At 41.1% G+C, this 12227-nt stretch overlaps 1 protein-coding gene across 3 annotated transcripts in view; it reads left to right on the forward strand.

The window, feature by feature from the left end:
* The window catches only part of LOC139407052 (solute carrier family 22 member 13-like), a 34012-nt gene that overhangs the window by 4468 nt on the left and 17317 nt on the right, over positions 1–12227 (forward strand). Inside the window, exons 2-3 of one of the 3 annotated variants that reach the window (XM_071150367.1) lie at positions 9475–9577; positions 9700–10011. The exons of 1 other annotated variant lie outside the window; for it this stretch is intronic. In XM_071150367.1, coding sequence (XP_071006468.1) covers positions 9718–10011 — 294 coding nt within the window. In that variant the 5' untranslated portion in view covers positions 9475–9577; positions 9700–9717. Of the gene's footprint in view, positions 1–9474; positions 10012–12227 lie in introns of all 3 variants that reach the window. One more of the 3 variants, XM_071150365.1, reaches the window with a different exon arrangement.

Here is a 12227-nt window from a genome sequence, read left to right on the forward strand (position 1 = left end):
GATCCGCGCCCCAACTTTTTTTTAAAGGTACAGTGCTGTGAAAAAGTATTTGCCCCCTTCCTGATTTCTTGTTTTTTTGCACATTTGTCACACTTAAATGTTTCAGATCATCAAACAAATGTTTATATTACACAAAGATAACCCAAGTAAACACAAAATGCAGTATTTATTAAGGGAAAAAAGCTATCTGAACCTTCATGGCCCTATGTGACAAAGTAATTGCCCCCCCTTGTTAAATCATGAATTTACTATGGTTAATCACATTTTTTGGAAAGCTGAGTTAAATTTCACTAGCCACACCCATGCCTGATTACTGCCAGACCTGTTGAATCAAGAAATCATTTAAATAGAACCTGTCTGACAAAGTGAAGTAGGCCAAAAAATCTCAAAAAGCTAAACATCATGCCGCGATCCAAAGAAATTCAGGAACAGATGAGAAACAAAGTAATTGACATCTATCAGTCTGGAAAGGGTTCCAAAGCCATGTATAAAGCTTTGGGACTCCAGTGAACCACGGTGAGGGACATTATCCACAAATTGAGAAAATTTGGAACAGTGGTGAACCTTCCCAGGAGTGGCCGGCCTACCGAAATTACCCCAAGTGCGCAGCGACGACTCATCCAAGAGGTCACAAAAGAACTCACAACAACATCTAAAGAACTGCAGGCCGGACTTGCCTCAGTTAAGGTCAGTGTTCATGACTCAACCATAAGAAAAAGCCTGGGCAAAAATGGCATCCATGGCAGAGTTCCAAGGCGAAAACAACTGCTGACCAAAAACAACATGAAGGCTCATCTCACTTTTGGCAAAATAAAACATCTTGATGACCCCCAAAACTTTTGGGGAAATATTCTGTGGACTGACGAGACAAAAGTTGAACTTTTTGGAAGGTGTGCGTCCCGTTACATCTGGCGTAAAAGTAACACAGCATTTCAGAAAAAGAACATCATACCAACAGTCAAATATGGTGCTGGTAGTGTGATGGTCTGGTGCTGATTTGCTGCTTCAGGACCTGGACAACTTGCTATGATTGCTATGATTGATGGAACCATGAATTCTGCTCTCTACCAAAAAATCCTGAAGGAGAATGTACGGCCGGCCATCTGTTAGTGACCTCAAGCTTAAGCGCATTTGGGTTTTGCAGCAGGACAATGATCCAAAACACACCAGCAAGTCCACCTCTGAATGCTTAAAACAAAAAAAAAAATTAAGGTTTTGGAGTGGCCTAGTCAAAGTTCGGATTTGAATCCGATTGAGATGCTATGGCGTGACCTTGAAAAGGCTGTTCATGCTCGAAAACCATCCAATGTGGCTGAATTAAAATAATTCTGCAAAGAAGAGTGGGCCAAAATTCCTCCACAGCGATGTGTGTGGAAGACTAATTTCCAGTTATCGCAAACGCTTGATTGCAGTTGTTGCTGCTGAGGGTGGCACAACCAGTTATTAGGTTTAGGGGGCAATTACTTTTTCACATAGGGCCATGAAGGTTCGGATAGTTTTGTTTCCTTAATAAATAAAATTATCACTTAAACTGCATTTTGTGTTTACTTGGGTTATCTTTGTGTAATATTTACATTTGTTTGATCTGAAATATTTAAGTGTGAAAAATTTGCAAAGAAATCAGGAAGGGGGCAAATACTTTTTCACAGCACTGTATCTGTGACCAACAGATGCATATCTGTATTCCCAGTCATGTGAAATCCATAGATTAGGGCCTAATCAATTTATTAAAATTGACTGATTTCCTTATATTAACTGTAACTAAGTAAAATCTTTGAAGTTATTGCATGTTGCGTTTATATTTTTGTTCAGTATAGTATGCCCTAATGTTCCCTTCTGACTGGTGTTGGGTAGTAGTAGTAGTGGTAGTAGTAATAGTAGTTTCTACAAAGGGTTGGTCAAAACAAGCATTGTGATTGGTTAAAGTGTTGTAAGCGGTACACATTTATTTTTCATTTGTTGTTAAAAATACAAATCAACAATTTGCATTGTTACATCATACAAAACAGAACACAGGTATTAACGAGAAAATACTAAAACATATAAAAAATATCAAGTAATCAAAAAATAAACAATTCTAGTGCAATTGTAATCACTCTGAAAATATCTTATAATGATTCGGGGAAAATGTTATTCTTGTTCTTATTCACCAGGGTTAATGTTTTAATTAAATAGTTACATTCAATTAAAAAAAGGGTAATTTTGGTATTGAATTTTTGTTTGTGTATAAAGTATTTGGCCACAAGAATAAGAAAATGCACAATCATTTCAATGGTCGTATTATCATTGCAATAGTAACATATTATATCTTTCATGTCAAAAACATAGGCATTGTTCATAATGGTAAATAAGTATTTTGCAAGGTTATCCCAAAATTCTGACACAAATTTACATTCAAAGAACAAGTGAGACAGATTCTCACCTTCTTTTTCACAGAAAACACAGATATCATCAATAGCCACAAATTTGGATATCATAGAATTACATCTTATGTAAAATTTTGAAGTGCACTTCCATAACTTTGTTTGGTATACAGTATTTGTAAGGCCTTAACCATGCATTTTTCCAGACAATGTCAGGAATAAGCGTGTTCCAGAATTTTTTTCCTCTCGGTGTAAGTTGGTTTTGTGAATGAAGAATTTGTCTTATATATTTATTACAACAAGATTTCTCAAGTAAGCCCACGCCTTCCAAGCTGAGTTCTGGATAAACTTTGTGATCATTACCAAAGCTAAGATGAGTTTTCATTAGTGTAGTTAGACCACTGGGAACAGCTTTGATCACAGAAATAAACTCTCTGAAAGGTGTTGGAAACTCTTTCAATGTTATAAATTGTTCATATGTGAGAATATTACCATCGTTGTAGAAAATATCAAGAACAAAGTCAATATTCCTCTCATGCCAACTGGGGTAGAACAATGACTTATTCCTTACAGTTATGTCTGAATTATTCCACAAAAGAGCTTTATGTGGGGAAAAATTGTGCATGAAACATATTTTCCAGGCCATTAAAGCTGGTTGGTGAAACTTAGCCAATTTGGCGGGTAATCTTTCAAGAATATAATTACATTTCAGTAAAAATTGAAGACCTCCCAACTTGTTAAACACATTATTTGGAATTAAATACCATATTGAATCAGTATTGATCAAACATCTTTTGATCAATACTTGGGGCGGCAGGGTAGCCTAGTTGTTAGAGTGTTGGACTAGTAACTGAAAGGTTGCAAGTTCAAATCCCTGAGCTGACAAGGTATGTATATGGCTTAACCATTTTCAACAAAGAAAATTTCCCAACTGGCTGATGATACTACTCTTTTCTTAAGAGACAAAGACCAGGTCGCCCATGCCCTTAATGCTACAACTGCCTTTTCTATTGCATCAGGATTAAAGCTGAATGTTTCTAAATGTGAAATCTTGTGTTTATTTGACTCTGATGATAAAGAAATATAAAATATTCCTGTAAAGGACTGTGTTAAATATTTAGGAATACATCTGTCAAAAAAACACTTAGTCAGACAACATCCTAAAATTAAAAGACATATATGTATTTAATAATTGACTACAAAGAGATCTTTCTATTCTTGGGAGAGTACTTCTGTCCAAGGCAGAGGGGCTCTCGTTTTGTGTACCCCTCATTATCTTTATGTGTAAATCCTGCTACTTGTAAAGAGATCAATAAATCCTTTCTTGACTTCATCTGGAAAAACAAGTCTCACAAACTAAAAAAAGTCAGTCCTTTCTAATAAAAGAGCTGAAGGCGGTCTGGAAGTGTTGGATTTAGTTGAGCGGGGCACATTTTTTTGTTGACAACAAGTTGGCCTATGACGCATAAATAGGCTACTTGTTTACTGCTCTATCTGAGAAATCACTGTGGATCCACTGACTTGTCTTCTCAGCCAGGCAATCCATAAACTCGATCTCAATTGTAAAAAAGCATCTAAACATTATTTCCCCTCGCGTATACTAGCATTTGGTTTGCAACAGCAGGGATTTAAACAGACCTTTGCAACATTTTGAAATGCGATTTCCACCAGCCCAAAGAGAATCCACATGTCTTGACAAGACAGACAGCTTTTCTAAGACATGCAAAATCATGTATACATCATCTCAATAGAATAACAGTTCAAACGAAACAAAATGCAGCTGGTTTGCTGTCTCTCCAGCATCAGTTTGAAGGGATCGTGTTAGCTGTGTAGTTTGCTAGCTAGCAAGGGAGAAGAGCCTGCAAAGCAACAATCTTTGTTTGGCATAGCAACGTGCCAATAGAACAAACCTCAATGGAACAAACGACCAGTAGGCTTGGCTGGCAACGGTGCCAATCGAACAAACAACCGACCGGCTTGATCGAGAGACAGACAGACAGAGACAGGCCCCAGTGGATGTGGGGGCACAAGCTGCTGATGTGTCCCCCTTCGTCTTGTGCCGTACACAAGGATGGGGTCTGTGGACAGGATACTGGGCTTGGGACGGAGGTGCTGAGGCTGGCGTCACATGCACAAACACATACAGTGGGGCAAAAAAGTATTTAGTCAGCCACCAATTGTGCAAGTTCTCCCACTTAAAAAGATGAGAGAGGCCTGGGGCCAAATTACAGGCCTCTCCCAGCTTTTTAAGTGGGAGAACTTGCACAATTGGTGGCTGACTAAATACTTTTTTGCCCCACTGTACATGTATTAGTTTCTTAACGAAGTGGTGGAAGGGCCTGTGGCATCCTGACACACTAACAGTCAGTTTCTCTCTCTTTCCCACACACACTGATATGGAATGCAGCCACTCGTTTAGGCAAGACTCCCTTCTATGAATGATCTCTCCAAGAGTGTCATGTATTGATTATAAGATAAAGTAATAACCAAAGTTATTTTTCATAATATCGATACATAATGGTTATTTTTACTTTTCATCCAAAATATTCATATCATATGGCATGGGGTTATGAAAGTGTTTCTCTTATGGTCAGTGCATGACAGCAAAACGTCCGGAAGGTTTTTGAAACAGTAACCCTGCTGACAGTTTTGTAGCTGCCTGTTGCATAAAATATACTTCTCCTACCACAAGGGGGCACACAGAACAACCAGAGGGAATCCTATATCACAAACAGGAATTTGTTTGTGATAGAGCTTCTTTCATGAACCCCATTGTGCAGTAAATGTATCTGGTTCAAACTGAGTAGTTATTTTTACTTTCACTCTCGTCTTAAATATACTACCTGATGTCTTGAACTTGACAGTTACAGCGCAATTATTCACACTTCTGTTTCCGCCGTTGGTGATCGCTAAAAACTATTTAACAAAAATGTAGGTGAGACCTCACTGAGTACTTTATAAAACATCAAAACAGAGGGCCACCTCCTCATCCTCCCAGGAGACATCTCTGACAGGTCCCCTAGACAGGGGGGCCCTGGGGGACATTCCTGTCCAAAGCTGTGCTGTTCTCAGCTCAGCCACTCATAAATTACACACACACACCTTTCACAGGATCTCACAATAAACCGGAGTAGAGTAGTGGTTTCCGTTATAGAAACCATCTGTGTTCAACAATATGTTGGACTGAAGAACTAACAGCATGATGCTTCAACAGAAGTGTAATGCATCCTCACATAATGAGGCTTATGAAAGGTTGTAAGATTGGTTGTTTATCTGATTCGCTTAGATTTGAGGAATTATGCAAATAAATTGTAAACGTCAAGGAATGTCAATCTTGCTATAGTGGAAACAAAGACTGCTCTCAAGGCAGGTCTGCCGGTTTCGACTACCGGTTTTTGATGGTTTGTAAACAAATGTATTATTTTATGGATATGACATACACTTACATCAGGGATGGGCAACGTTGATGGGGGTGGGGACCACAAAAAATCTGAACTCATCATGGAGGGCCACAGTGGCTCACGGGTCTGTGTACCCACATCCACACCCACACATGGAGTAGAGAGAAATGGTTGCAGTTTTTAATATGATATCTGTGGGAGACCCCGATCGTTAATTCAACCATGATTACTATAAGTTTAGATAGCTGGCCGCTACACTAATTTACCTATCTAAAAAATGTTAGCTGACATGGGCTAATTTAGTGACTGTCAGTGACTGACATCGCAAGAGAAAAACTGGCAACTGGCAAAGTTTGAAATTGCACCTTGTGTATTCTACTATTCTAACCCTCAAAAACATATATATCTTTTTTTCTTTGGAAATTGATCCGCGGGCCATTCCTGATTTACATTATTATTTGTTATCCTTGAAACACACCATTCAAAGAATCTGCATTAAACCTATATCAGACTACAGCAGATTACAGCCCACTGCCTAGTGCCCACCACGTCAAGTCTGTGACAGCCATTTGCCATTCCCTGGCCTGCCTGTTTTCCACTTTACTAAGGTTTTTCTTCCTGTCCTGCATTATCCAGCCCACTCTAAGATGTAGTTTCCATTATGAAATCCCCACTTTAGCCTTGAACAACTGGCAGAATGTTCCACTCCTCCTCTCCATGATAGATGCAGGAGGGAGACCGCTTACTTCTATCCACCCGCTTCCAGAGCCAGTTTTTTTATCCAACCAGAGACTGGGCTGACTGAAGCTCGGAGGTGGTGGCGGACACGCGGACCGACGAGATGCCACACCCGACGGAGTAAGAAGAAACAACTACCAAAGGCAGAGGGACCCACGGGACTGAGTGTCTTCAATTTATCAAACAAGATATTGAGCCCTGCCCATGTCTCCTTGCTTAGTAAAGGACTACATTTTGTGCCTACAACTCAGTGCAACGATTTCGATGTTAAGGTAGACATGTTTAAGTTTTTAATAAAACATTTTAATAAAACAACACGTTTAAGGGGAATACTTTAGCTCCCCTAATCGTGATATTTCCACTGAACATGTAGGTTGCTCACCTGCACATACCCCGACTCCTTTTAGAAGTATGAGTTATTTTGTACCTTCATTACAATCGCAATCACTCTATTGAGACATTTTGCAGACTCGTTGAATAATATGTTGTTCATCTCCTTAAGAACAAACAGGAGTACATATCTTTCCATAATTTACCTAAGGATGAAAAACAAGTTTTGCTTGATTTACAATCCGATGCGTCAGTCCTTACCTGCCCTGTTGATAAGGGTGGGTCGGTTGTGCTCATGGATAGGACTGTTTATGTAAATGAGTGTCATAAACAACTGCTTGACAACACCTTTTACAAGAAACTCAGAAGGGACCCTGCTGCCCAATTTCAGAACACTATCTTTACTGTCCTAGATGGGTATTGAAGTTCTGGTCAGATATCACAAAAATAATACGACTTTTTGGCTATTCAACACCCTAAAATTGCTACTTTCTATACTTTGCCGAAATTACACAAGAATGTTACAAAACCTCCAGGGCGCCCTATTGTAGCGGGCATTGATGCAGTAACGGCCCCCCTTGCCTAACATCATTATTTGGAAACGGTATATTGATGATATTTTTGTTCTATGGAGGGGTGATGCAAAACAGCTCCAGGCGTTCCATGCTTTTCTTAACTCCTGTTCTGAGCATCTGAGATTTACTATGCAATCTGACACACGTCAAATCAGTTTCCTTGATCTTCTGATCTTGTGTGAGGATAATGTTCTATACACTGATCTTTACAGGAAACCTACTGATCGTTTGTTGAGGGCTGATAGTTGTCACCCGCTTCCCTTCAAAAAACAGTTTGCCCTACTGCCAATTCTGTCGAATCAAAAGAATTTGCACAAAACAATCCGATCTCGACATAAATATGGCTGAGACGCAAAGAAAATTCAAGGAGAGGGGGTACAAAAATGGTCAGATTAATACTGCCATTGAGAACATTCAAAACAAACCGAAACAGGATCTTTTTCAAGGTCAGTCTCGCAAAAAGACTACCCTCTATTCAAAGTCCTCTGAACAAATTAAGGGAATCGTTCACAAACATTGGCACATTCTAAGATCCGATGACAGTATCGGTAATGTGTTTTCTGACCCTCCCTTGATCATATTCTCACAGGGCAAAAACCTCAGAGACCAATTGGTAAACTCTGATTTACCACCTCAAGATATCCCTGCACAACGTCTATTTGTGCCCCAACTGGATGGAAACTACAAGTGTAATGGCTGTGCTCAATGTAATGGCACTTATAAATGTAGATCCTTCAAACACCCCCAAACAGGGAAAAAGATCCCAATCAAAGGTGTTATCACGTGCTCCACGAAGACAGTTATTTATCTTATAACTTGTCCTTGTGATAAAAATGATTTGGGTAAAACAAAGCGTGAATTAAAAGTACGAATCTCGGACCAGCGTAGCACCATTAGGTGCAAAAACTAAACTTACCCAGTTGCGGCCCACTTTTTGGAAGCAAACCACTCGATCTCATCCCTATGTTATATCGGCATCAAACATGTCACCCTCCCTAGGAGAGAGGGTGACCTCGACAATTTATTGTTAAAACAAGGAGTTGCCTGGATCTTTAATTTAAAGACTCTTGCTCCCTTCGGTCTCAACGTAGCCATTCTTGTGATTTTGCTATTGTAAATGTTTGTAGGCTTACGTAGCCAAATTGTATCTATGATCGCTTCCTGTTCTCCCAACACTGCCATTCACAGGATCTATTGCATAGACGCTGTCTTCATGTCACTCCAGAAACACAGGAAATCTTCACATGCTAGTTTCACATGTGAGTCTGAGGAATATGATCATGTTAGTCAGTGGCAGTCATTTCAACATCCAGACATGATTGAGTTCCTCCCTAGTTGAGAGCGATGGGCTGTGGCTCATTGGGAGAAAAGAACACTCACCATGTTCAAACATGTGACACCACAACAGGGGAAAAGATGAAATGATAAGAGCCAGGGAAAATGGGTAGTTATGGAGTTGCCAGAGTACACGCCTTTCATTTGTGTCATGTACAAGTCCCCTGCTATGGTATTTATCTGCTGCTTTTGTCTGGCCAGCTTAGCCCCAGCCAGCTCTCCCCTGTTGGCATCCCCATGCCAGATGAATGATTGGGTGCCAGAAAGAATTTGCATTTCTTTAGAACTGGGGGCATTTGGTGGTGTTTTGCAACTGTGTCTCAGGGGACAGGCAAGTGGATTTACAGCTTAGCAATATTCCCACGTCATTGTTGGGAATCTGATTGTTGAAAACGTAATGTAAAGCAAAAATACATGTACACACACACACTTTCTAAGGAGTTGTTTGCACGATAACTTTGGGCTTGCGTTGACTTTTATTGTACATCCCTCTTGAAATTTGAGTCCCTCTGATACATTTGACAATTAGCCTTCACTTTATGTCTGTATGTTGTGTTATATGGCTTCTATATGACTTATTACCACTGTTTCCATAATATAAGATTCTCACCATGCAAAGAAACAGAGCGAGAGGGAGAGCGAGCGAATGCAGTCACTCAGCTATCACAAAGAGCAACTCCTCCTTCTGAGCTTGGACTCCACCCCATGATCTAGTTCCCTCTCCCCCTGCAGATGACAGTTATATTTACCCTGCTAGTGAAGTGCTGCGGGTTCACAACACCGCAGACGACAGCAACAGCCTGCCTACTTCTTGTATCCGTGGTGATACGTTAGAGTAAGGTCTGCATTGGAATAGCAGCCATGGAAAGAAGCATGAATTTTGACGAGATTCTTTCTCATATTGGGGGCTTTGGCAAGTTCCAGAAGAGCCTGTATGTGTGGATTTGCCTCCCCCAGATCCTGCTTGCGTTCCACATGCTGATATCCATATTCACAGGGGCCGTCCCCCCTCATCTCTGTCGCTCCACCAACACCACCTGGCCCTTGACCGCCAGCTCAGACCCTCCCAATTTCAACTTCAGCCTGGTGACTGGCCCAGACGGTGACCCAGGCCGGTCCTGCTCTGCCCCTGGGGGGATCCCTGGCACCCCGCTGGCCCAGCTGAATCACAGCACTGCCCTGGCCCTTAGTGACAGCCACGCCACTGAGGGTTGCCAAGGGGGATGGGAATTCAGCAAGGAGACCTTCCACAGCACCGTGGCAACCGAGGTGAGTAAGAGACACGGCAGGAAAATGGACGTGGCAGGCTCTCTCTCTGTCTGTCTGTCTGTCTGTCTGTCTGGGGGGTTCAAATGTGATGAACACCTTCTGGTCACACATTCTCACATGAATTGAAGCCATTCTGCAGTTGGTTATGTGGAACTCATTTTTACAGCTATGTAACTGTGTAGTGGTGGTGATATCTGAACCTGATCTAGACTCCTGTGGTGCAGGCATCCTCTCTCTCTCTCTCTCTCTCTCTCTCTCTCTCTCTCTCTCTCTCTAAAGCCTGGCCAGTGAAGTTCATTCCCCCCATAACCCACCAGTAAACAGTATGTGGATCAGGGTTGGATGTGGGGATACTTGAATGAACTGATTGGGTCTAGTGCATCTTGAGGGACCTTCACACAGCGACACTAACCATAGTGGAATGGTCCCAGCCCGCAGAACATGTTGAAGGTTATTGATTTACAAACACCTAGGATTGCCTGTTCTTAATGTCTTAGTTTATTGTACTTAATTTTTTTGCTAGATATTGCTGCATTGTTGGTGCGAGAAACATGAGCATTTCACTGCACCTGCGATAACGTTTGCAGAACTGTGTACGCAACCAATAAAATTTGATTTGATCAGACCTCCACCGGGAGGCCGACTGTTAAAGGCTGTCTAAAAAATAGGATGTATGTCAACTCATGACCCGTTCGTTTACATTCCATGGGGTGTGGTTCCACCTCAAAAAGATTGACACCCACCATCTCAGATTCTTCTCAGATTGTAGTATAGAATTGAGATTCTATGAGATTCTCTGAGATTCTTGGATTATTGCTTCCCTGTGTATCTTATGATGTTTTGTTCACCTGTTCAGAGAAATTACCAATTGAAGTCACTTACATTATTTACGATAAATGAGTGTGAAAGTACCAGGTTTTGCCCACTATATCAAATCAAATGTTATTAGTCACATGCGCCGAATACAACAAGACCTTACAGGGAAATGCTTACTTATGAGCCCCTAACCGACAGTGCAGTTTAAAAAAAATATGGATAAGAATAAGAGATAAAAGTAACAAGTAATTAGAGAGGAGCAGTAAAAATATATATATATATATTTACAGGGGGTGCTGGTACACAGTCAATGTGCGGGGGCACCAGTTAGTTGAGGTAGTATGTACATGTAGGTAGAGTTAATTAAAGTGACTATGCATAGATGAAAACAGAGAGCGGTAGTTGTGTGGAGAGGGGAGGGGGGGGGGGGGGGGGATGTGAATAGTCGGGGTAGCCATTTGACTAGATGTTCAGGAGTCTTATGGCTTGGGGGTAGTAGCTGTTTATAAGCCTCTTGGACCTAGACTTGGCGCTCCGGTAACGCTTGCCATGTGGTAGCAGAGAGAACAGTCTATGACTAGGGTGGCTGGAGTCTGACAATTTTCAGGGCCATCCTTTGACACCGCCTGGTATAGAGGTCCTGGATGGCAGGAAGCTTGGCCCCAGTGATGTACTGGGCAGTTCGCACTACCCTCTATAGTGCCGGTCGTAGGCCGAGCAGTTGCCATACCAGGCAGTGATGCAACCAGTCAGGATGCTCTCGATGTTGCAGCTGTAGAACCTTTTGACGATCTGAGGACCCATGCCAAATCTTTTCAGTCTCCTGAGGGGGATAGGTTTTGTTGTGCCCCCTTCACGACTGTCACGGTGTGCTTGAACCATGTTAGTTTGTTGGTGATGTGGACACCAAGGAACTTGAAGCTCTTAACTTGGGGGCGTGCTTGGTCCTCTTTTTCCTTTAGCCCACAATCATGTCATTTGTCTTCAAATCAAATCAAATCAAATTTTATTTGTCACATACACATGGTTAGCAGATGTTAATGCGAGTGTAGCGAAATGCTTGTGCTTCTAGTTCCGACAATGCAGTAATAAGTAATCTAACTAACAATTCCAAAACTACTGTCTTGTACACAGTGTAAGGGGATAAAGAATATGTACATAAGGATATATGAATGAGTGATGGTACAGAGCAGCATAGGCAAGATACAGTAGATGGTATCGAGTACAGTATGTACAAATTAGATGAGTATGTAAACAAAGTGGCATAGTTTAAAGTGGCTAGTGATACATGTATTACATAAGGATACAGTCGATGATATAGAGTACAGTATATACGTATGCATATGAGATGAATAATGTAGGGTAAGTAACATTATATAAGGTAGCATTGTTTAAAGTGG

The sequence above is a fragment of the Oncorhynchus clarkii genome, chromosome 4 (assembly GCF_045791955.1).
Source record: "Oncorhynchus clarkii lewisi isolate Uvic-CL-2024 chromosome 4, UVic_Ocla_1.0, whole genome shotgun sequence".
Lineage (NCBI taxonomy): Eukaryota > Metazoa > Chordata > Actinopteri > Salmoniformes > Salmonidae > Oncorhynchus > Oncorhynchus clarkii.